The sequence below is a fragment of the Gasterosteus aculeatus genome, chromosome 7 (genome assembly GCF_964276395.1).
Source record: "Gasterosteus aculeatus chromosome 7, fGasAcu3.hap1.1, whole genome shotgun sequence".
NCBI lineage: Eukaryota > Metazoa > Chordata > Actinopteri > Perciformes > Gasterosteidae > Gasterosteus > Gasterosteus aculeatus.
This window is the reverse complement of record NC_135694.1, coordinates 27,642,498-27,668,309: the sequence shown is the minus strand read 5'-3', so window position 1 is coordinate 27,668,309 and position 25,812 is coordinate 27,642,498. Positions and strand designations below refer to the sequence as shown.

The following is a 25,812-nucleotide window of genomic DNA, read 5'->3' as shown; positions in this document are numbered from 1 at the left end:
TCAAGTCTAGCTAACATGACTGCGCATGAGATTAACAGGAAACAGGCAGCCATATTTTAAAAGCGAATCGTTAAGTTCTTTGACTTACTCAATTTGTATCAAAAGCAAACTATTTTTCAGAAAAGCTAATATTGTAAATTTGTTATAAATGGGCAAATTGTATATGTAAAAAAAAAAATAATCTGGAAAATATTGATTGGTGCAAAACAAATACTTTTACAATGAGACAGTAGGACAGGCGTCCTGAGAAATCAGAAATGTTTATTGATTTAAGGAAAATGAGCTTCTATGCAATGAAAAATACAGAATAAAAAAGTAAATAAGACTACAATACTGAAATGACGCCATCATATATTTGCCTTACACTGTACTGAACCATCCTGCGTTTGACCTCGTAAAATAATCCTCAACAATACAGATGATTCTTTAATTGTTAACCTGGGTGGAATATGGGATTATAATAAAGCAACTAGAAGCAGTGTAACAGCTTGTAGTCTTGTCTGGTTGTTAAGAGCCATGGTTGCACATTTCTTTCATCTCGACAAAAAGAAACCACCCAAACCTCCTGTATTAACTCCAATTAGCAAATCCTGTTAACCAACCCAGTTAATTGTTGCTCTTCCTTCCTCTAATCCCCCAAATCAGTACAGTGTAAAACACCTGATGGCCCATCAAAGAAAAAGTGACAACAGCTAAGATATGCCTTTTCATTTCTGTACAATAAAAAAAAAATCATTTGCTATACTTGAGACCAGTCAAGCATGATGCAAAATATTAGTTTTTTTTTTTTTTACAATGTTCATACTTTGATGTTATTTGAGCACCAAACTTTGGCGAAGAACAAACTGTACACGTGCAACACTGTACGTGATTGCACAAATCACTGAATATCATCAACCTTTTACTTTTTCTAGACATTTGGTACCGATATGCAGAAGTGCTCTGCAGCTCACACTTTAAACGTATCACTGTTTGGGTGCGATTTTAACATGATAGCGTTCAAATACTGAATCCAGAGCACTTGTTTTCAACTTGTCTGCTCGGCTGTTCAAGCCTCATCGTGGATCATTTGTACAGCGAATATTAAACATTTAAGGAATAAAATGCACTGTAGCATTCTTCCCCTTCCACATGTGCAAACCTTCTCAACTGAAACTACGGTAAGAAAGGAGCACAGCATTAATTACGCAGTCAAAGAAAAGCATCACAATAGCACTGAAACTGATATGCATGTCTCTCGCTTAACAAAACACTTTTACTTGGCACAGACAGACCCTGGTGATTGCTAATAGCTCTTAAGCCCAGATGTGGTCTGTGAACTCCACATGTGCAGTCTTTGTCTCCCGCAGGATTTTAGTGTTGATTCCAACAAGGGCTACATCTACTGTTGCATATAGAGCACGTTAGCACTTAGCGTATAATATAGAGGCACGGTATAATAGAAGGCATAGGCGGAGACGCACTTATTGCAAGACGGACACAAGCTGCGGCATATGGCAACGAAAGGAAAGCACTTTTTATGTTTATTTGAGATATAAAAGAAAACATAGAAAAAGGTAAACAAGGTCTTGTGGTATTGCTGGTTCGGTTTAGGTCGAATATTCTTATCAAAATGCAACATAACAAAAAACGTGTCGCTTTAAACGAAAGGTACCCTTAAAGAAATGCTAATTAGCTACAAAGCAGTGATATTTTGCTCATTTAAAACATAAGTTTGCTCATTTCGTTCGTAGGGCCACAATCTGGGGAGCACATTCTGCCTAAGCTCTCTTGTTCAGGTAATTTGAGGGGATCCAGCTCTCAACTTCCAGTCCTACGTTCTTACAGAACCACCAGCCGCTGCTGTTTTTCTCCAGCACCTCGAACACCGTGCCCACCTTGAAGCTGGACGACTGGTCGTCCCCGTCGAAATCCGCCACGGCCAAATACAGATCGTCCTTGCTGCGCTCCAGGAGCAGCGGCGGAAGCTTGTCCTTGGGCGGGCCCGGCTTCTCACCCTTCAGCTGCGGCTTGGGAGGAAGCGGCACTTTATTCGTCTTGGGCTCTTCTCTTTCTCTGTTGGCAACAAACCCTTTGGGTTTAGGGGGAGGCGGTCTGCTGAGTTGGCTCGGCGGACCCTTGGACACATCCAGGATATCTTTCAGAGCGACTTGAGGTTTAAACTCGGTCGGGCTCGATGGGTCGGTCTTCTTCGGAGGAGGCGGTCTCCTTGGAACCATGCTGGGGGGCCTCTGCGGGGGTTCTTTGTGCGGAGGCACCGCTGGTTTGGCAGAAGCGGGTGGTGAGCTCTCGCGGCTGTGACCGTTGACGGGTTTCGGGGGTAGTTTTGGCTCGTCGCAGTGCCTGCCGTTGTTGAGAGCGGGGATGTGGAAGGGGGGGGCGCACGGGGGGGCGCTGGGGTGGGGGCTGGTCGCTGCCCCCGAGGTGCCATTCTGATGGCTGACCTCTGCGGACGCGCAGCTGGGATCCGCGGGTTTCGCCGGCCTCAGCTTGCTCCTGAGGTTGGTGATGTCCAGTTTGTTCTCGGCCGGAGGATCCGGCTTGGCGGCCGGAAGCGGTTTGGGTCGGACCACCGGCTTCGGCTTCGTAAACACCGCCGGGCCGGCTGCCTCTGGTTTCTCCTCCTGCGCTTCGGATTTTGGTCTCGGCGGTACGGGTTTCAGACTGAACTTTTTCACCTCTTTGGCGGAGATCTTGTGGCCACACTCCAGACCCATTTCATTGCGAAGGAGAAGGGCTTTGCTCTTATCTTCTTTCTTGGCCTCCGGTGGTTTGTCCTGTTTGAAGGGGGCCGCTTTGGGTGGAACCAGTGGCACGATGACCCCGGGAGCGGGGGGCTTAGGAGGCAAAGGTTTGGAATGATCAGCTCTTGGTTTCTCAGATACGTCCAACTCGAAGCCCTTATTAATGGACTCCCTTCGGGGCGGAAGAGCGGGTTTCTCCTCGCCTGGGGGGGCTGCTGGAGCAGGAGGTAGAGGCCCAGGGATGGAGGGAGGCCCCTTGTTGCCGCTGGACTTCCAATCTCTCAGCTTAGGCCGGGCACAGGAGTCGAGGGCTGCGATTGGCTCATCTGGTAAAGGTTTGGACCAGCTGTCGTCGGTCGCGGAAGGATTTGAAGGTCCGCCATCTTCCAGTCTCAGCTTCTCCATCTCGTCGGGCAAAGGGGCCAGGAAATTGGGTCGCAGGGCATTGCTGGTCTTCTTGTACTTGTCAATGAAGGTGGCAGGGGCCCAGCCCTCTTTGTCATCTATCTGGATGTACCACCACCCGCCATTATTCTTCTCAACCACCTGGTAAGTGAAAAACATTTTCATTGTCTCAGATTTTTCGGTGAAAAAGTTTAATGAAAATGAATGGTCAAAACGGTTATTTCAACAAATACGTTTAACTAAAATCTTTATTTTAATACAACTTTGGCAAGTGCCTGACCCACCTCCACTTTGAGTCCGGCTTGGAAGCTTATTCCATCGGGGATGGTGGTCTGGAAGTCTGCTATTGTGTAGAACTCCTCCTCGACTTGAGGAGGAATCGGCGGCTTGGGTAAGTTTGTACCGCGTGGCTGGGGAACGTGAGATGGGCACAGGAATGTTAACTTAGCAAAAAAAATAAAATAAAGGAATGGTGAGCATTTCACCAATGCGAAACAAATCGGCTCATATAGATAAGTGCATCTCTTACAATCGTAAGGTCTCTGCGAGGAGGAGGTCGGTGTCTTGCTCCCACTTCTGTGGAGGGATGGGACGTTAAATAATCAGTTATTTTCCTCTCATGAAAAGAGTAAAAGGCATTTATGTTATTTCAAATTCACTCCCTACTTTTTTCAGAGAAAAACGAGAGCCTGTTTTCTTTTTGGCTGTTTTCTCGGTTCTCCTTGGCTGCGTTGTTCTGCTGGTTCTGTTTAGAGAACCCGTCGAGGTCATTGGCACTGGCGTGAGCAGCAGCGCCTGCTAGCGGCTTCTGGCCCTGGATGTCGGTCTTCTTCAGGTAGGAGGCCGGAGCCCAGCCCTCGCAGCCCTGGTACCTGAGTGGGGGGGGTGAGAGGTCAAATCTCTGGCTGCAGTGGGAATGATACCTGTACTCAGTTTTTTTCCGCCAAATAAGTATTTTCTCCATCAGTATCTAAGATCCAATGTTTTTAAGCAAATAGTTTTTTTGTTTTAGTCATTGATGGAGTTACCTGATCTTCCACCAGCCCTCCAGGTTCTTCTGAATCACCTCTACCACCATGCCTCGCTCAATGTCGATCTCATCGGGGTCCCTGGCCGCGTACGGGTAAATCACTGAATACTTCTCTTCTGGAGTCATATAAAGAACATATTGTTAGATAAAAAAAAACAGTACTGCTTTGAAGATTATTGTTTATAATAGAATAATAAATAATAAAATGTACAGTTGTAGAAATTAACGTGAATGTGGAGTAATGGCATGGGAGACCCAGAGTGGCACACTTAGATTGCTTGAAGCATTTCAAAGTAACCTTTTGTGTCATAATAAAGGGGAGGCATTTGTTACTGGTTAAGAGTAAAAGAAGATGCACACGGCACAATTATAAATGTGCAGATTCGCCCCCATAGGGTGTGTATCCCTTTAAAACATGGAACACTCTTCTAAATTATAATACAATATATGCAATACAGTCTTTCTGGACTTGGTCTGACTGAGAGATGCTACTTTGATGCTTTTTGTTGTCTCGGTTTCTTTGTAAGCATCAAGCTTCGATTGCTAGCTCCTGAAATGTGCCGAGCGTGCACAAATCTTGGCAAAATTTGGATTGAATATTTTTGGTAACTCTTTTAAATGTCAGAGGGTTTAACAGGTTTGCAACGCTTGAGCAGCATCTTGTGGAGTGAGAGGGTACAGTACACACAGAAGACATTTGTTAGGTCGAAAAATGTCAGGGAAATAAAAGTCAAATAAATATAGTATTTATACAGTATAAAAAGTTTGGGGGAAAAAAGTCAAAGATATTAGGAAATATATGTTGTAATATATGTAAAAAAAAAAAAAACGAAAAAATGTTTTGAGAAGAAATTCCAAAAATATGTCAGGTCGAAAAATGTTTTAAAAAAAGTAAATATTTGTTAAATCACAGTCAAAGTCAAAATATCGTAGGCCAAAAATGTTGGGAAAAAAGTGGCAACATATTTTTTTTGTTGAAAAAAGCCGAAAAATAATAAGTGTCAATAAATCAGTCATTAACTCACCATCCATGTTGCGTGCAATGATTTAAGTTACATGCTCGGACTTCTCATCTGTCAAACATTCCATGCGCAAATGTGCACTAACAAACATGCATACAGCTCCGTTATACAGCTATGTGCACCCATGCACACACAAACACACACACACACACACACACTGAGAAAAGAGGGAGAAGAGAGGCATGCGCTCCACCTTGCCCAAAGCCTGTGCTGAACAGATCCCCTAAAGTTCTTCGACGACCAAAATGCCTCGGCAGTGACCAGAATCTGCGCGGCACTGCCATCCCAGCACAGTAAGTGGGGAAGATAGGAAGTGGATGTTACATATTCCATCTGGACAAGGTTTGTTTTTTTTAATCCTAACTGAATAGCAGTTTTGGTGGATCTTTATGTGCTCTACTCCCATTACAGCATCTTTCAACATCTGCATTTATGGAATCTCCGCCTTAGTATGCCAGTATATCTATAATTGCAGTTTTTTAACCACATTGGATCGCTGCTGCCTAGAGGAAACACACACCAGTAGAATATACCTCAAAAGGCAGGGTCCAGTAAAGACAACGCTAAAGTGCTTTAAACTTAAACGATTTGCTTGCATGAATAAGTTTAGGTGAACACAACTAGCTTGAAACACCCGCACCGGTTGGCCGTCATCAACTCACCAGAACAAACAACGTTTTGGTCACATGCACACGTTATTTATGAGTTTGAATGTCTGGTATATGCTACGAGGGTCAAATGCTGCATGCCAAATGACATGGCGCTGTGCACGGTGTGTGTAGCACTGGTGTGTAGACATGATTGGAAAGGCCGCCGCACAAAACGTTTGTCAAAATTGCATGAACAATTTAACTTCTACCGATTCAAATGGGAAGGCGCATACAGCTGAGTAAATGCTACATGGCCTCTTATATATGGATTTCACATAAGCAGCCAGGTGGAAAAATCGTTGTACCTTCTTCCCCTGGAATGGAGAAGTCATCAGGGTCATCCTGAGCCTCCAGGCAGGTGGCCGGGACCCAGCCCTGGGCATCGTCTGAGCTAATAAACCACCACCCTAAATAAGAAAGACGTCTCCATTAAAATCAATTCAGTCGACTAAAAGGAAAAGAAATGCACAAGTCCGTCTACAGCTTCCTCATTATTCCGCACCATCTCGGTCAAAGACACGCAAAACGATGGGGGTGATGAGAGTGAAAGAGCCCAGAGGGGAGTGAACGGAACTCACCAGATTCATTTTTCTCAATGACCTCCACCACCTGACCCACGTGCAGGCTGACCTCGGAGCTCTCCGCCTTCTCGTAGTCGGTCACTGCCACATACTGGTCGAGGAAGAGCGGGTCTGCTGAGGTGGAGTCTCCTGTTGAACACGAGCTCATTCAGCTTTTTTTTGTCCCACCTGCTCTTTGTCAGGTGGGCTGTGGGTGAAATCTCAATAGTGTAAAAAGCCTCTACTCACTTTTCTGTGAGGGTCTTTGCCGATATTTGTTAATGGGATTATCAAATGAATGTCCATGAACGTGGACTCTGTATGGCTTTGAGACGTTGACCTTTTAAATGCCCTCGCTCTCACAGACGGAAGCAAAACTGACCTTTTTAAAAAGGTCAGATTTTATTTTCACTTAAAGCCACTTGACTAGAAAGCCAATTTAATCACAGCCTTTACAAAGCAGCCAAAATGCATTTAGTAACGGAAAAGTCATTATTTGGCAAAAGTGATTCCACTTCAACAAAAATGAAAGCGAGAGGCTTATCTCGAGTATGGAGATCCACCCACAGATGAAGCGCAGGAAGGAAGCGGATGTGATTGGAGACGAAATGAGAGATTTGGAGAATGGGAGTGAAGGCGGTTACGTCAAATCATCCACATGGCCGCGACTTCCACACGAAAACAAAATCAGCACCACGAAGACCCGCCACCAGTGTTAGCACGGAGGAACCCCAGGAAACATCTATGTTAACACTCGACGGCCCACGAGACAACCAGTGGCACAGACGCACGCCGCTGTGGCTCATTTCTCCTGATGCTCAGACGTGTGACGGCGAATCGCTGCCGTTTCGTTTCTGCGTCCCGAACCCCAACGTACTTCAATACGACCAAGAAATGAGCCGGACAGGAAGCGGATGAAGGAGATCACCAATACAGAGTGGGTCCTTTGCGGGACCAACGTAAACGCCCCCCCCCCCCCTCCCCCAAGCCCTGAACACAGCCCCATCCCACCTGCCCAGGCCAGGGTAGGAAGGGGAGGGGGTTGGCGGGGGTGTCAGGCCCCTAGTGACCCGCTGGGTAACACACACAAAGCACGACCAAGGGTTTACTACCTCGCTTTAGGAAAGTAGTCGCTCTCTCCACAACCCCTAATGGAAAGGAAAACAACTTAAGAATTTTAGACGGGTGAAGAGAAACAGTGAAACGAAGGCAAAGGTGGTTTTGGATAAATGCAATAATGTGGTGACTCTGGGGAAAAACATTTGAGTCATTTGAGTTCAGACAGAACGCGCCTGTGGCGTCAATTGTGACCACTAGATGGAGACAACGTTGCACTATTTCTATTTCTCCTCCACACTTTCAATTTAATGACAAAACGCCGTGAGCAGTGCCAACTAGACCCGTTTCCACTTCTGCTACACAAAGAAAAGCTCTCTTACCTGGTTTCTTCTTTCCGATAGGCTCCCTGTTAAAGAAAAGAATCATTACGTTACACAAAGGAGATTAAAAAAAAAATCAGAATGCATTTACTTTATTAGACTACTGATATTATCATATTATCACCAGTAGCGTTGCTGCGGAAGTTGGTCAGATTCCAAATAGTTTACGTTGTTTTGCCAGAACAACACCGATGACTCCACCAAGGATTTAACTATAATCCCGTAAGTTATTGTTACCACTTCAGAGCTACACATACGCTACAAACGCACGCAAAAGGGATCGGCCCCCTCTGCCCTCCTCCATGTGGACAACACGCCTCTGCAGCTGATCTCTGAAATTGAGTCTGATGTTAAATTCAATAATCCGCTGTCTCTGGTTTAGACATTAGCCAGATAAATAGGCCCACAGCAGCAGTCAGCAGCTGATTCAATGTCCAGATGGCCCAAAAAGTCAACGGTGGTCTGTGCTTTGCATTTCATTTAACTCTCCCGCTCCCGCTTATTGTTTGTTATCTAAATATTGCTCCCGGCTCAATGGCCTTCCGTCGCCTTCCTTTTTATACCTCGCACCTTCCGTGTCTACTTAACTCCCTCCCGTCATCTTCCTTAGCAACTAAAGCCCGTTTCCCCGCATCCACAGGAATGCTTTCAGGCACAGAAAGCATTGTTCGATCTGCAGAGCTGGTAATTGAGAGAGGCTTAAGACTCCATAAATCTAAATCCACCAGCCGGCCCATTAACGTACTATAAAAAGACATTCCCGGCCGGACCAACGGAAGCGGCGCCGAGGGCTCCGGGCTCCGGAAAGAGGTGAAACCGGGTTCATGTTACGCACCGGGGCGAAGCCAGTGACCCGGATCCTTGGCCCAACGTGATTATTTTACGGTGACTGGTTTACGGGATTGAATCCAATCGCACACAAATAGATTTCTGCGTTGCTCTGGTTATGATGAAATTAAAAAAAAAACTACCTCGAGTCATGAGGCGGCCACATGACGAGTGAGACAACACATGGTTCCAGTTAAAGAAAGGACGTGACGTGTCTCCAACCTTCTCCTGCTGGAGATTATGTGGACATCTTCACTCTGGGTTCTGGTTCTACACCTGGAGCCAAACTACGCTGAACATGAAGGACAAGGACACGTACAAGATGGACCCTCTTCCCCTCCTCCCTGCCTTCGTCTCCTTTTCTCCTCCTCTTATATTTTGCTGTCCTCTTCATTTTTTTAATTTATTCCACTTTCTCTTTCCTTCGCCTCCTCCTCTTTACGACACTTCCTCTATTCAACAGACTCCCTCCCCCTTCTGACCAGTTTAACTCTCGACATCCTCTTTACATTGAAACGCTCCTCTGCGGATCCTCCTCCCTTTCCTTCTGCTGCTTAAGGAGAAGGTCCAACGCGCTCCTCCTCGGTGCAGATTCACAGGCCCGTGATGAATGTGCTGTGGCCCGTTGTCAGTCAGCCAAGCCACAGGCTGCACTGGCAGAAAGCAGTAATCCAATTCCAATGAAGACAAACCAAGGTCTTTCCTATGTCCACATGCCCTAAGCCCCGCCCCGTTTCCTACCTCCTCGGAATTTAATCCTAAAACTAGACAGCTAGAGGATTCTTTTTGGATGTGCATAGAACACTGAGGTATTGGCACAATCCTTAAAGAGAGAAAGCAAAGGTGTTACAAAGGATTCTGGGTTTCACGCTGGTAGGTACGTTTGGACAGGAGGAACATCGCTGGGTGACACATTCACACAATTCTGATGTCATCGTTACGCGCTGGAGCAATACAGCAAACTCGGTTATCAACAACCTGACCAAAAAAGGGCCATGAAACGCATGCGCAGATGATTCAATCCCCACAACAGCGACGCGTCCCGTTAATTGTCCTTGAGACACCGCAGCTGCTCCATCAGTGGACGCACGCACGCTCTCAACAGACATTACCGTATTACCAAGAATGTTAATGTTAATGAGAATAATTAGCTGCTTGCCACAAGATGGGATGAAAACGACATTGCAAAACGTTATTAGAGGAGTCGAAATCATCTGTAAGGCCACAATGTGTAGAATGTTGAGAATCTCACTATGAAAAAACCCTTCGTCTACACACCCCGGAGCACCAGGAGCCACGCGCGTAATAACGCATCCATTCATTTACATTTTGCATCTTAAGTAAATGTCAAGGTGAAACTCACTCCCACACTGTTAAGACAGTTGCACAAAACAAAGTATGAGGAGTGAGTACGAGTTCCACGCTGCCAAATGAACACAGAAGGTATATTTGAAAGTGTCGGCGTGCACACTGAAGTCGCTGTTGTTCCATTTAACGGCTACTTTGAATGTCATAACATTAACTGTTTGCTAGCAGTAGTGGTAGTAGTACAACATGCTAAAGTACTTCCATTTGTCCTATGGTGACATGGTATTGGTGCACACGAATGTTATGTATTTATCGCTGCAGTTTAGTACGAAAATAGAAAATTTGCAGTAGCTCAACTCGACGTCGCCTCCCGGTGCCACTCATGTGAGCGCGATGACAGACTCCTGGGTCAAAATGCGAGCTCTTAACGGTGGTCTCTATGAAAGCGGCCACCCGTGACCTCCACTGCCCAGCAGGTGCCGCTGACCTCACCGACAACACATTAGTCAACGTGGCCGGCGGGGAAAAACGCATGTGCCTGTCAACACGCCGGCTTTTGTCCGTTGCTCAGTGACGTCTTAGTTTTCGGCACGCAGCAGCCGTCAGCGCTGGAAACGTGAAAATGATTTACAAGAGGCAACAGAGCAGGTCGACGCGTCTTCAGAGCAACCGTACAGCCTCAGCTGTTTGGAGCCCGAGCTGCAAACTCAGCTTTAAAAAAAAAAAGAAAGCGTCTCACGAAGTGTATTTCTGCAAGAATAACCAGAGTGAATAAGCAGGAGATTGTGCAACAGTGTGAAATCATCTCTATTATAGGGTGTAATGAATGCTCATTACCGGCAGCCTGCCTGGGAGGAGGGGGAGGGGGCGGGGAACTACGACAGGTGTATTCCCACTGTGTGTTTGCCCACGCGCGGTACTTACTCCTTGGGTGGGTTGAGGTCATCAGGTCTGGTCTCAAAAAACACTCGGACTTCCTCACACTGGGAAATGTAGACTGGCAGCTGAATGAGGGCCTGCAGGCACAAAAGATAACAATGAACGCTGTTCCTCTACTTCTGAAATGTGAATCGGACTCATTTCTTCTTCTTAGAATAATACACTTATTGGATCGCGCCGCCTGTGCAGACACATGTTCCCTCGGGTTTTTCATGTCGTTATAATGTCCACACTGATCTCTCCCACACTCTTCCAACCGAGCCACTAAAGGGCGGCAGTGACACAGATAATCACCTCAACAGCTTGATGCCCCGAACCGGAAGACAGAATAACTGCCGCCAACACCCCCGAGTTGATTCTCTCTCTCCCGCTCTTTTTCTTCGCTGGCAGGTAAAGCTCGACGCTATTCATCACGCTTCCTCTTCGGGCCTTTACCTCTGATTTTAATACTGCTAAGTGTTTCGGTTCTGTCCTTTAAGGGAGCCCAGTCTTTGTCGAACACGGGCTGATAGAACGTCCGGGCTGACAGATATGGAGGGGAAGCCAAAAAAAAAAAAAAAAAACCCCCAACTAAGGTGCCCTTGTCCCATGTGCCACATTTGCCTTATTGCCACAGATCGCTGCCAGCAGCTCCCTCTGAAGGAAAAGAGCAGTACCACCGCCGAGGGCCGAGTAGAACGTGTGCTTTCCATTAGCATGCTGATGCCTTGATATGCAACAACACGACCCCCAAAAGCCCCCCCCTGCAGTGGCTTCACCCATGCCCGGAGACCGTGGTCGCCCAGCAGCTGATTTAGGAGGCGTGCCGCCCACAACGCCGCCCTGCTCCCGGAGGTGAACGCGCATCCCGGGGCAGCCGGCTCTCCTTGGATTTATTCCTCTCCTCGTGTTAGCCTGTGGCCCGGCCGCTCATTACAATTCTCCCCAGGGAGGAGACTGGGGGGTGCGGGGTACATTACAGCAAATGGACTTTATGGGTGTTCTTTACCGCGGGCAGCATTAAGGTAATTGTGTGTGTGTGTGTGTGTGTGTGTGTGTGTGTGTTCTCTCTAAGGAAAAGTAGTAAATGGAAATGAGATCTACTTATTCCCTCCGATATGGTTCAGTACAGGGTGACTGTATTCTTGCACAATAACTATGTGCAAAAAAGGGGGAATCATGTGGACAAACCAACTGAGGAGGTTTATGATATTGGATGAAAAAAAAAACAGTGAAAAATTAGTCTGTTTATTTCACCGCAGGAATGAAAAAGGCAAATGACTTGAGATACTTCATTTGGTACATCAAACTGTGACTTTCCAGCTAACCTAGCTCAGCAGTCTTAGTATTTGTTTATGCACACGATCCCTGACTCCGGTTTTATCCCCCCCTCCTCCCCCCTTCTTCTCTTCTCTGAACACGTTTCCTGACTCGAATAAAAACACAGGACTTTACAACCAGGGAAATTCCGTATGACTCAGGATGAAGCCTCAGCTGCACAACAAAAGGGCTGACTCAAGAAAATCGCGAGGTTTCACCTTTTTCAAACATGCTGCATGTGAGGGTGGACGAAAAAGCATCTGCGTATAAATAAAGCTCACATTGGTTTCAGGGTCATTTGTATCAACGTCACTCCGCGGAAATTGATGACAGACGTCAATCAACCAGCACCTAACTCCCAAAATGAACCATCGTGAACAAGTAAATGTAATCTTTAAAACGGTGACTGCAGCAACCCCACCTGATGGTGTCTAAGCTTGTTCACATTAACATCCACACCCGTTGAAACCAAAAAGGTACAACGCTTATTTTCCCCATAAGTGTTTAAAGATGTTAAACCTACACCAGCTGTACATTCCTTTAACCCCAGGCGACACTTGGTGGAGTCGAGCTGCACGGCTCTCCCAAAGCCTTAAAGATTGATTTTAATACACATTTTACCTACTTTGAAGTAAATTCGAGGGCACAAAACTGCTTTTGTAAATAGTCTTTTTTGCTCAGAAGCTGAACATCAAACATATTCTATTCATTAAGGCTCCTTTGGTTACATTTCTGTCAGAATGCGGCAATTAGCGGTTTTATGGTCGCAAATCTGCCACAGTGGAGCCTGAAAATGTGCTTAAATGTTTTCTCTCAGTGATTCGTCTTTTTGGTGAAAAGCCGTGTAACGGGCCGCATGATGCGGGTTTCACGTTATCTCCGTTTTAACTGCTGCAGTGTTTTTAAACACCACTAATTAATTACGACACAGCTCTGTGCTCTATAAAATGTCAGCATGTTTACTGTACCTCCGAGAGGTATTATTAAAGTACATTTAATTTGCATTTTGTTACAAGGAAACCTGATAAATCCATTCGGACAATCTCTCCTTTAGTGTGGCCACGAGCTTAGATCTGATGAATATGAGCACATATTTGAATTGGAATGTCTGAGGGGTTAAGCTGAGGGTTTGTGATTTTCGCAGATGTACTGAAGAGAAACCGCTCATACACACACACACACAGGGGGCATGAACGTGGCGTTTTTTTCCCTGTACTTGACCAAGTTGACACGACGTGGGCAAGACGGTTATTTTTCTTTACCTTGGTTTTAGTACAAAGTACTAAAAGACGATGCAAATGCTCAGTGTGGCTTTCATAAACCGTCCATGTACCCACCCTGCAGTACTCGTTGATGGGCCTCAGCCTTTTCATGGCCACATCTCTGATATGGCTCCTCCTAAACAAGATCTTCCCTGTAACACAGCGGGAAAAAAAAAAAAGAACGATTTAGAATGAAAAGAATAATGGTATCATCTGATACTAGTGTTGCACCCAGTATTCCACAGCATACAAATTAATATATTCTAATCATCAGTCATCGCATACAATAAACAATGTTTTGGATGCTCTCGTCAGGAGCCACATTGAAAAAGAGTCCTCAGAGGGACAATAAGGACGCAGTGGCTTCTACCAAACGTAGCTAATGAATTAGCATGCAGGCAACATTACAGTCGGGTCATCAATATCAGCGACAGCACAATGAGGTGGGAAAGGAGCGAAGGGGAATGGCCGGCCTTTCCAAGTCACGAATAAATGATTTTGGGAAAGCACATTATGTGTCCATGACGGCTTGAATGCGAATGTCCTGCTCCGATCTTGGAGGGTGAAACAACAACAACAACAACAGGCACAGACATGGTGGGTGGCCAAAAACAAGAACTAGAAGTGGATAGAAACAGGCCGTTTAAAACTCAATGGCATGTTGGGAATTTGAGAGCCAGCATTTATTTTCTCCTGGTTTTGGCCACTGAAGTTTTGCCAGGTTACGCGAACACATGAACCTGCCGGGGAGTCGAGACCCCCGAACACAAAACGTATCACCGCCTTCAAAAAGGGTTATGGGATTTGTTGAGAGAATATTTAGAGCGGGAATGCTGAAGGATGAATCTGTGTCACAGGACAAAAACAAAGTAAAAAAAATAATATAGGAAATCCCATTCAAACACTAATAATGTGTCGAGTGTAGCTTACTGCAATGTGTAATGTGCGGTACACCTGGTGGATCAGGGCATCCGTTTGCTATAAATGGGTCTATTTGGAGAGGATACTCGGATAGTCAAACTAGTGGATGTTCTTGTGGCTTATGAGATTTTTTGCCAGAACAAATCTGAACAGCATTTGAGTTGTTTTTTTGCAGAGTCACCAACTTACGCGGCTTACGTGACTTTTGACGACCAGGGTGACCATTTCGTATTCAAACAGTTATTACCATCGAAAATAGGTACACCGATGTCTATCGGGTCAAAATGTCCACCTGTACAGCAAACTATGTCAACTGTGTTTACTTGGATTGGCATGTGGCTTACAGGTATTAATGATTTGCTTGTGTATCATATTGGCCCGGCCCTTTCACACAAATCTTGACCATTATTGGATGGACTGCTCACACACGCTTTACTCTGAAACCATCAAAAAACATTAAACCTCAACTTTTTATCCACATAATGACGCGAGCATTACAGCCTGTTTATATTTTGTAAAATCTGTTTATGAATTTATATTCCATTAACCAAGAAATCACAACAGAAATCACCTTCGGAGACACACACACACACACACAAACCTGAGAGACATTGGAAAGTCACCTACAGTACTTCAACCCCCCCCCCCCCCCCCCTTCTCATAGCCTCAAACAGAAAGCTTTCTTGACCGTTTTCCAGAGCGCTCGGGGGTCAGCAGAGAAGCACTGACTCAACACTGCCCACTCTGTATGCGGGGCGGCTCCTGGTTGCAGCCGAGAAAAAAAAAGGGCTTGTTTGGGGACGAAGGAAGGGAGGAGGGGGCGGGGGAGGATGGGGGGAGGGAGGACTGCGGTCTCGGAGCCCGTGGCCGAGGCAGTGTGGACTTTACGGCCGGTCTCATAGCGCGACCAAGAGTATCGGACTACTTTGTTTTTCTTAAGGAGAGCGAGGGAGTTTTCTGCTTGTTTTCTGCTTCAAAAAAGGGAAGAAAAAAAAAACGTGTGGAGCTTTCAGAGAAGGCCCGACTGCAGAGTGCGTGGTTCTGACCAGCGGTGATGCGTTTGACCCGACCGGCATACCGTCCCGCCTACTGTGGCAGGCGGGGAGAGGCCCGAGCCAAGGAAAGAGCTGGAAAAGTAGCTTACAGTAGATGTAATATTCTGAGGGAAACATTTCCTTAACAAGCGCAGCTTTGGATCCTTGGTATCTTCTTCTTCTTCTTCTTCTTCTTCTTCACAGGCCGACCTGCTGGTGCTGTGCTACAGAGCGCTGCTCGAGCCTCTGGGGCGAACGTCACATTCAGCACTTTTATCTAAATGTCACGTATGAACCCATCAAAAAGGAATCGAGCAACGTGAGAGATTGTGGGGATGAAAAACGGCATATGGATAAAAAAAAAAAAACAGTTTGGGTTTAAAATGTCCTGGTTTGAGATTCTTTTAACATTTTTTTTAGGACACTCATGTAGTTGTGTAGCGAGTAAAATGCAGCAGGCGAGCTTGTGACGTGCTCACCAGGCAAAAAGGGGCCGCAGAAACTCCAACGCAGACAAGCCACATTGCTGATGTGGAGATACCAAAGAAGGGGGGAAAAAAGGCCCTGAACAGACCAAACAGTGAAAGGAAAACCACTTGTTGGGTTTGTCTCAGTCAACGGGCCAGACTTCTACTTTGTCCCTAAACGATGTTTTCTACGCGCTCGCTGCTGCTGCCCTTGACAGTGAAGGGGGCGGGGCCAGTCGCCATGGTATCTCTACATCTAATTGGTTACAAACCCCGTCTTTGGATTGGCTGGAGTGATGCAGTCACACAACTATAGAGGCCCAGTTCCGCACTAAAGAAAGTGGATTGAAAGTTGAAATTATGAGATGTCAAAACACAAACGACACCTCTTTGTAACCGTAGATGACAACCAGCTACAACCGTCGTTTACCACCATTGCCGGCACATTAAGACCGATGCCGCCATACTATTCTCTGAATGAGATCCAGACCTGCGATGCCAGAAAATAAAGTCCTGCCTCCCCCCCCTGGTAGGGTAGGTGTGGCTGGGGTCGGGTGAGGCTTTCTCCCAAACTCCCCCTGAGGGATTGCTTTCAGCGGGGCCGTTAACCCTTTCAAAAAGCCAGTCATGCACAAAGCCCTCGTCCCAAACAAGCTTTGTTGCCACCTGTCTGTGTAAGAGAGAGATGGAAACTAAAAAGGAGAAACTATTGTTTTGGCCCGTCGGGTTTTTAAGCAAAATGATGATTCAGCAGAGACAAAAGTGCAGCTGAGCCAAGAAAACAGCCCGTAATGAATGTGGTGAATTGGCTCCATTTGGTTTTAGTATTCTTTTGTGAAATTCAAAAAACGTTTAATGTTTCACCCAAAGGCTCCAACGAAACTCCACATAATTGCATACATGCTTTTTGCCTGAGCGATTAAAAGGGCAGATGCAGAATTATACATTTCTTCATCTCTTCTTGACGGTTGCAGCGGTTTGTTCGGGTTGAACATAGTTTGCTTCTCTACGTTTATTCTCAGAATGTGAGTTAGTGTCCAGAATGAGTGATATGAATGAGAGATTTGCTGTGTGCATGTTTTCATCATAGATACCACAAACAATTGAATTGAACTATTCTAGATAAATGGATTCATCTTTTAATCTTTGTCCAACCTATTTAGTATAAACAGGAGAAAGCCCCAAACCCCGTCAAGTTTCATTTTTTACTTTAAACTACTTAATATAACATGAAAATGATCCATCCTCTGTTTGCCCGCCAGTCGTGTGCATGTTCTGCATGTGTGTGTGTGTGTGTTGAAGGGGCCTTGGAGGACACTGTCCTTACCTGGTAGGAAAGGAATGATCCTACGCTTAGGGTCCTTCTGGCCTCCTTCCACGGGGAATTTGTCCAGCAATTCCATCTGTAAAACGACAATAAATGAAGACTTGTTTGTAGACAAAGCATTTACGCCCACACGTTTAAGTAAACACGGCCTTTACATTACACACCGCGGGACGGCGGAGACCGGAGAGGAAGGGTTCACGATTTTTTTTACAAATCAGCAGTTCCTACGAGGAATTCGGGCCAATAAAAGGAAGGTCTGCCAATGATTAGGAATGTCCTGAGCAGATGGTATGGTTTTCCCCTTTCGCTGCATATGTTGTTGCAGCAAAAAGGGGCTGTTAGTCTGCAAGGCACCACTGACACAGTGGAACATTTCGGTTTCGAGCGTTTCCAAGGCCGGAGAGCGGCGGCTACTCCGATCTGCCGCTTCCCTCGATCGTTCTTTTCCACCTCTTTAAAAGACTCCGTCTTTCTGAGTCATATAGTTGCATACGACTGCTACAACAGGACCACGAGATTAAGTGCATTTCTGAACAGGGTCTGTTCAATGTCAGCCTGATAAAATCGAGTCTGTCACGGCCGCGCTGCACAGAGACACGCAGCGGTCACAACAAACGTCTGAGCCAGGGAGGATTTTCATCGCCCCCCCCTGCTGAGAAATGTAGCTGTACCTTGACTGGTATGAAGGAGTCATTTCTGGAATATGCAGAACATGCAATAACCGACAAGAATGTTCTGCCGTCGGCGCTTCGCTATGTTTATTCCCAGTGATTAGATTGGATTTGAGATCTCAGAAGGATTTTTCCTCAGATTGTCCTTTATGGGCTCGGATGTTGTAACATTGGTTTGGTTGTTCATTAAAGCTCATGCCGGGATTTCTGTGATTCAGCTTATCTGACGTCTCTGATGTTTATTTCCTGGCGTAATCGCGTGGTTGCTATGGCAACTTGTCTAGCAACATCAATGAGTAGAGCTCGTCCTTGGACAAGACTGCAAAAGTGCAGTTACTTCCCCCGTGTTACACAGACGACGGTGAGAAGAACGGCGGCAGTCCGGTGGCTCAGTCCACTTTATAGTCTTTAATCTTGTTTGTTCTAAAAGATACAAAAGGAGGGAAAACTCCCGAATCTACTTGGTTTATCAGTCAGATACTTCAGAATGACACAGTACACAGACAGGCAGACGCAGGCAGGGAGACAGACACAAAGCAGCCAGTGCCCCACACGCTGTAATTGTTCCCATGTGTGAGCCGGGCCGAGTGCAGAGGAGACACACCCGAGTCTCCGTGTCTACTCTTAACCCGTGTATCTGCGCTGTAATCAGAGACACACAAACAAGAAAAGGCCTCTGGAGAAAGTATAGACGTCTCTTGAAAACACCAGTTACATCACGAAAACCAAAATTTAAATATTCGTAATCCACAGGCAGCAGGATGACAGTCGAGAGGTGGAAAACAAGTATGTTATTGGAAATGACTGTGAATCAATCTAAATAGGCAAGACTATTATTACTGTAGTAGAAATAGGCCAAAAAATAATAATTTCAAAACTCATCAGTTCCATACTAATTTATATATATACTTAAGTTCAAACCCTGAAATGTAGACATTATTTTTCTTTCCAAGTTAATATAATTTTACTACAACTCTTAACTGCGACGTGTCCGTTCACGCACTTCATTCACCGACTACAGTTCAAATAAATCTTTCCAGGTCAAAATGTCACGTCACTATTTTGTTAATATGCCCAATAATGTGCCGCACACTGTTGTGTACCGTTTCTCCTGAGGGTGATTTGATTTGTCTAGTCCATATCCGCTTCAACCACACCGTCCGCCTGCAGATAATGGCTCCGTACAGGAAACATCGGAGACGGACCTTTTTTTTTTCAATGAGAGATCAGAATGCCAGAGAACAATAGTTTCTCTCTTTGCAACTTGCTCGGTGGTCCTCTGATTCTTTTACTTGGGCCGCTGGTCTTAGGTAGTGAGAATAAGGACATTTTCCGTGTCATCCCCAGGCAGGTTTGGGTAATGATGGATGGCTGAGCGAAAATAACTATCGGTTTAACTTCAATAGGAACAAAACAGGTCTCATCTCACTCCGCTGCCGCCACACTGCTTATTGTAGCCACTTCCAACCCCAGAAGTCATAATCAAACACATATGGAGGAGCGAGTTAAAGCAAACCAGTGTTCCACGGTGAACTCTGGCCTTTCACTTCACTGAAATATGAAGAATAGTTGCAGAAACAGTTTCGTCTTCATCTGCAGAACCAAATGCGATTCCAGTGCAATAAAACGTTGACACAATTCATATCATCTGATTGATTTTCTTTCACAATATTTCAGTCCACACCAACTAGATCCCCAAAACAAATATTATTAATAGGACTTCAGTAAGGTGTGCCTATCTTTCAGTATTCCCTTAGTAAAGGTTTTTACTAAAAACACATGTTGTGTATCGTTGTTCGCGGAAGAAAAAGGACACAGCTTAAGGATGCACATTTCATTCTGAAATTGGCAGATAATTACTGCGTGAAAGAAGGAAATGAGTAGATTGTCGCCTCTTGGTGGAATGTGCACAACAGGCAACCCCTTTAAAAAATGCTGTGACTTAATTCTGTGGATGGAAAATATGTGACAGCTGTGCAGCTGCGAATAAGCCAAGTCAAAAAAAAAAAGAAAAGAAAGTATATTCTGTTTCCAAAAGACACGAGGATGCTGGAATACTTTGTCTGGGAAGCCGAGTGAACACGTGTGCAGCACGGAAACTGTTCTAAGCGCCATGGAAATACGAGATCACTATTTTTGGTAAAAATTTAACACTATAACGGAGGGCGGAAAGCACAGGTTCCGCACCAAAATGACGTTTGCACAGTTTGCTCTCTTAACGAATCACATCCTCGATCGCTGCGCCCTTCGCTTGTGGACGCTTAGCTCCCTGGTGCTATTTACGAGGAGCTACATAGAGCCTGTTGCGTGAGCTTCCAGGGGGAAAAAAAGCTGATGACCAGGAGCAAAAAGCTCTCGAGCAAGATGGCGGACAACCCTCAGGGCTGAAGAAATCCCATTGAAGTCACCGGGAGAACAAACAGTCTGCGGTTCGTGCTCCACAAATATCATCCGCCTCCCCGGATGCTGAGTTCAGCTGTGTTTGACAGGATGTGGTGACTAACACTTCCTGTCGAGCTCTGGAGCTTTTTGGTGTGACCACTTTGTGTCCTTTTCTCGTATTTCATATAAACGGCTCCTGGGTCGACAGAAAAGAGAGAATAAGGCAAAAAGCAAAGGAGGATCCAACGCAGCGTAAAACGTTACCGACTGAGCTGCAGGATCGAGTCCTACAGCTGGAAACCTGAGACGCCGAGCGATGAGGTCACGCCAAAAGGCGTATTCCGCATTAGAGCGACCCGAGTAGCGGGGGTCAAAGCGCCACAATAGCTCAAACAAAGCTGTTTTTTTTTTTTTAAATCACATAATCGCCAGGCGCCGCTTTTCTGTAAGAAACGCCAAAGCCTTTAAAGTGGCTTCTCGCACGCGAATGCCAAATCTAACACAAGATAAGAGATCGGCTGTGTATCGGTCAACCCCCCCCCCCCTCGCCCGCCCCCCCCCACACCAGGCTGTCAACACAGCAGGAAGCAGCTGCATGGGATGGAAGGGCAAAGACCAGCGGGGAATCCCCCTGCTGCAAATATCCACCACATGCTCATCTAGTTCGCTGCCATCGATCTGACGCCGAAGGCCTCCGGCGACGTCACAAAGTACGCACAGACATTTCATTCAGAGACATTCGCTCTTCATCCGCTGCGAAGATGTCAAGCTTTGAAAAGTCACTTAAAGACTCATGACTTAAAGACCCTTTTAAAATAGTACCAGTTGAGAGCAAACAGCCTCTTCTTTAAGCCAGAATGTGTTGACTCCACAGCAGAGATCCGTGTCCATAACTACACACATCGTAATGGTTTCCATTCTTCTAGTCAACACGACGCTCTGCGGCCACAGAAGAAACATGGCGGAACATTATAATTCTCTATTTCATTGCCCATCCCAATCAATTAAAAGGAATTTAATTCAATTAGGGTCGCCTGTGGGCTGCGCCTGAATTGACTACGTGCTCATTAAAAGCGGGTCGTCCTTCTGGGCTTCCTGGAGTCGATGCTCTGCGAGCAGAGAGGCGGCCAAGGCCTCAGATCCATCACCTTCCAAAGAGGGACGGAAACTAGAAGAATACCAATGAGCTTCCCTCCCCGCTGCCAGCGTGACGCGCGGGAATGATTCAGAGGAGCAGTGGGTCCTCGCGCTCATCGCCGTCCGCCATTGACTTTGTTTGGGACATTTTCCAACTGCGTGCTCTCTATTACCCCTTTTCCGCCAACAAGAACCAGGTGCTGGTTCGGAGCCAGAGCTAGAGCCGGTTCGGAGTCGGTTCAACTGACGAGCCTCCAAAGAACCGGTTTGCTTTTCCACAGGCTAAGGAGCCAGCGCAGAGCCAAGTCCTACGTCACAGTTACGTCTCATCTTTCCCAGCAACGTTAGCGCGGCGGCGCCAAACACGAAAACATCATCAACAATGGCGGCCGTTGCTTTGCTACTGATGTTCATGGCTTTGCGGACCTACATCGACATCCAAACACGGCGGATCAAACACGTTCGCGCGGCTCGCCTTTTAGCCTAGTAGCGTCCATTGTGTTGTTGTTAGCTCGATTAGCTGCTATCGAAGAATGGCGGATCACAAAGTTTCTCTTGTCTTGTTGGTCACGGTAACCCCGCCCCCAGCCGCTGACGTAAGCGGTTCTTACTTCTAGACCAGCAATGATATGGTGCTACTTAAGACCCACTTTCACTGGTTCGGAGCTGGTGCTTTGGTGGTGGAAAACCAAAGAACCGATTTGAAACTATAGGCTCTGGCTCAGAACTAGCACCAGTTCTGCCTTGGTGGAAAAGGGGCATATGAGAGTCTTCACTAGTGGAAAGGTTAGAACTTGCGACCGCACAACCTGCTGTGGTATAAAAACAAGATATTAAAAAAAAAAAAAAACTAGTAAAGCATTCGCACACACATACCTGCAGGTCAAAGAACTTGCTGTAGCGCCTGTAAATGATCTCCGTACTTCCATCGCTCCAGGACACTTTGATGATGTAAACCTGCGATGACAAAAAGGACAAAAATCAGTCTAGACAAACAAAGGTTGGACAAAGATCCAAAGCAGTGAACCACTTGCTAAGCGCTCCTGAGTCACGGTGCCAGGAAGCGGCGGTGACTCCTGTAGGAAGGGGGGGGGGGGCGTCATCCGGGGCGCAATGCCGTCATCATCATCCTTACAACGCAACGGGGATTTACGATTCTTTCATTTCCCCAATAATTTGCATCACTTCCTGCCGAAGACGAAGTCGATCGCCTGCAGCAGCAACGGAGACGTTGTTGCAGGAGTTCGATATGAAATAACGTCACAACATTATATATATATATATATATATATATATATTATATATGTAAGCTATGAGAAGAGGGGAGGGGCAGGCAGTTGATGGGAATCTGGCCCGGCGTGTCTGGCTGAATGCCGTTGGCCTCCCTCCCAGACCTTCTCTGGCCTCCCTCCCTCTTTTGGGGCAGTGAAGTGAGATAAGGCCACGGATGGACCAACTACAGGAGCCACAGAGACAAGCAGGGGGGGGGTTGTCTTCATCAAATACAAACAGTTTTGTGTCAGTGTGTTAAAACCTTAACCAATAACATGGGCCTTTAGGGTGTTGCCGCTGGTCTGTTTGGTTCATTGAAACAAGAATTCTGGCAATTAAATGCTTTCATATTGTCTTTGGAATGGGATTTTTTTCCTTCTTTTTCTTGCACGAGAGGAGCTGGTTTTTTTTGTACTATTACCTGCACCTCCAGGGTTCTGGAAGAATCGAGGTGTCCCGCCTGCACGTGCACAGCGAGCACCAGAGTCATGGACAGCGTGAGAGCAAACAGACAGGTGGACAAGACGCGGGACATCAATAACTCGGTGTCCTTGACCACTGACACTCCCCATGAGGCCTGTTGGTCCTTCAACCCGGGCATCATTTACACACACACACACAAATGCAAACCGATGTAGACACACACACACACACACACACACACACACACACACAGAACAAACACCAACACCTGCTGAGGCCTTGGCAGAGGCTCCCACCGCCGGCCTTCTGGACACGATGACATATGTGTTACTTTTAAACAGACAGCATTCACTGTGGCCGACGAATTCCCCCCCCAGGACGAGCAAAGCTCCTCTGCAGCAAAGAGAGCAATGGATCTTTGTCTTTCTCCGGATTCTTGTCTCCCACACAAGTTCAGAGCGGCAGTGGGGGATGAAAAACACATCCACACAATGGTTCTATTATTCCTCTTTCTCGTCCGCCCTGAAAGCGAATCACTTTTTACCGTCTCCGTCTACCCAACGCGACGCGGCTGCGGCTACTCTGTGGAAGTAGCGTGAACAAAACATTTCGTGTGGTGTCTTAAGATAATTAAGGTAACAAAAGTGAGAACGTGGCTCCTTTGATGAGCTTAGGAGCTCTGCTTCCTGGTTCCCGGCCTGAAGCGTGTGCTTTTTCGTACAGTAAATTGGGAGATTCTGCGGCATGAAAAGCTCAAAGTGCCTCATTTGAACTGATGGGGGGGGGGATTAATGCGGATGTGCTGCTGCCTGGACCGGTTTGCCCGTCGGCGTGTTTCGTGATGGCAGACGTGAGGCAGAAGGCCTTCGAGAAGCACTCTGGAGTCATTTTTGTTGCACGGCAGACTGTGGCAGAATGGGGACAATAGTGAATCCACACACACACACACACACACACGAAGGTATACTAGATGGAGGACAGTCGCTGGGACGTATAGAGACTCGGACCTGGTCAAAGGTCACGTGAGCCACATCCATTTGGGTGCTCCAATGACCTCATCCAAAACAACCAAAACAGATCTCTAAAAGTTGTGGGTTCGAATCTCAGACCCAAACAAATAATGAAGATAAAACATCCGACCGTGTTTCCTCCGGTTGGTCTCGGTAATCTGTAACTTGACACCCCTCTTTTGTTTTGACTTTTCCCGGACGGGGAAGAGACGCGAGTCGTAACAAACAAAGCCCGAGCGATAAGAAAAGTCGTCTTACGTAGTGTTTGTTGGGATTTCTCCGTTTCTGGACGTCTTGCACCAGGACTTCTTGCGCGGTGCGCCGCGGCATCGTGTCCTCTGCTTCCTCACGCCTCCGTTACACCGGGAAACAAAACGGATCCCCGGTTGGGGATCTCACGAGCGGTCGAAGCCCGTTTTTTTTTTTTTTGGTTGGAAAGTTCGCACGGGGACGCTTCTTTTGTCATCCGGCGGGTCGCGATCTGTGACCTCCGGGCGCAAACTAACGCTTTGTTTTCTCTCCGCCGCGCGGAAGACACAAGTTAACAGGAGCTCGTCTGCCTCCGGCTCTTCTCGTGCCTCGTCCCGTCGCGCTGACCGAACTCCCAGCCTATCCCGGCCCGCCCACTCCCACCCAGCCGGTCCCTCCCTGCCTGCCTCCCCCCTCCTCCTCCTCCTCGCCCCGGGCCGCCGGGGCTCTCCGGAGTTCTCTTAAAGCTGCATCCACGGGGACGGAGACCCACGCGCACCGATGTGTCATTAATGCGTTTAAAGGAGGAGAAAATGGTTATTGAAAGTGTTGCGTCTCGCCCAAGTGGACTTCGGCACGATGGATTTTTGGAATTTTAATTGAATTTTGCTTTTAGTTATGTCAGTGAATCTGTTGCATTCTCTAAGAACACAGCGCCTTTTTGTCAGGTGACCCTTTGACCCCCCTCACTGAAACCCATTTCGTTTATGGATAGTAACTAATCAACAATTAATATCATTTTACATACCTCCACTCAAATACAAAAATGAGTCATTTGTTATTACAAAGTTGCCATTTCCCCCTCCCATTTAATATGTTATGAGTTATTTTGCATTTTAAAGTTTTAACTTTAACTGTGGTCTTCTGTAATATGATGCTTTCATATAATATACAGGCTTATGACTGAAGTTCACTTTTGTTGCTAACTAGCTCTATCTTGTGGCGTGTTTTACTCATTACATACAACTTTTTCTGTTTTGACAGACATGTTGTGGTATTATGGGGCTCACAATTTAAAATGATCACATCCTACATTTATTTTCCCACTGGATAATCAGAAATACAACCCGTTTGAATTAACAGCAGAAATGAACTTGATAGTAATTATTCAAAGGGACCTGTAGAGTTATTGATTGGTGTATGAGGCCATGTCTAGGAATGTCCCTTATGAAGCATAAGTCTAAACTTGTCATTCAGTGGAAAGATGCTAATAATACACAATTCTTTGAATGATGCAGGTAAATGGCTGTCGTTAGAGGAAATCTGAGACATGGTTTTGAAATCCTGTCAACAGATGGATCAGATTGTTTAGCGTGGATGTATTTTATAAAAAGGATGAAACGTTAGGATTGGTAAATCATAGGCCATATTTTAAATAGGATAGAAGTGAACCTTTTCATTCATAAATGCTCATTTTCAGGCCACAGAAAAGT

At 46.2% G+C, this 25,812-nt stretch overlaps 1 protein-coding gene across 4 annotated transcripts; it reads right to left on the bottom strand.

Moving 5' to 3' along the window:
• Window positions 1-241: 241 nt before the first annotated feature.
• Window positions 242-24,821, bottom strand: sh3pxd2b (SH3 and PX domains 2B). 4 transcript variants are annotated; one of them, XM_040181067.2, is made up of 15 exons: window positions 24,389-24,821; window positions 22,302-22,382; window positions 17,236-17,311; window positions 13,562-13,638; window positions 10,911-11,002; window positions 7,851-7,876; window positions 7,524-7,559; window positions 6,430-6,561; window positions 6,157-6,258; window positions 5,395-5,478; window positions 4,178-4,295; window positions 3,816-4,021; window positions 3,679-3,725; window positions 3,434-3,559; window positions 242-3,290 (listed from the first exon to the last, which is right to left on the bottom strand). In XM_040181067.2, exons 1-15 carry the CDS (start codon window positions 24,458-24,460, stop codon window positions 1,761-1,763), a joined length of 2,805 nt encoding a protein of 934 aa, XP_040037001.2. In that variant the 5' UTR covers window positions 24,461-24,821; the 3' UTR covers window positions 242-1,760. The 4 variants fall into 4 exon arrangements, with proteins under 4 accessions (XP_040037001.2, XP_040037003.2, XP_040037002.2 ...); XM_040181069.2 differs by lacking the exon at window positions 5,395-5,478; XM_040181068.2 differs by lacking the exon at window positions 7,524-7,559.
• Between the last annotated feature and the right edge of the window lie 991 nt (window positions 24,822-25,812).

Bases quoted from the DNA above. Each gene is read 5' to 3' on its own strand.
- sh3pxd2b (XM_040181067.2), bottom strand. From the start codon at position 24,460: ATGCCGCGGCGCACCGCGCAAGAAGTCCTGGTGCAAGACGTCCAGAAA. The intron at 7,560-7,850 runs GTAAGAGAGCTT...CCTTTCCATTAG, and splicing joins TATCGGAAAGAAGAAACCAG to GGGTTGTGGAGAGAGCGACT. The intron at 3,291-3,433 runs GTGGGTCAGGCA...TTCACTTACCAG, and splicing joins AAGCCGGACTCAAAGTGGAG to GTGGTTGAGAAGAATAATGG.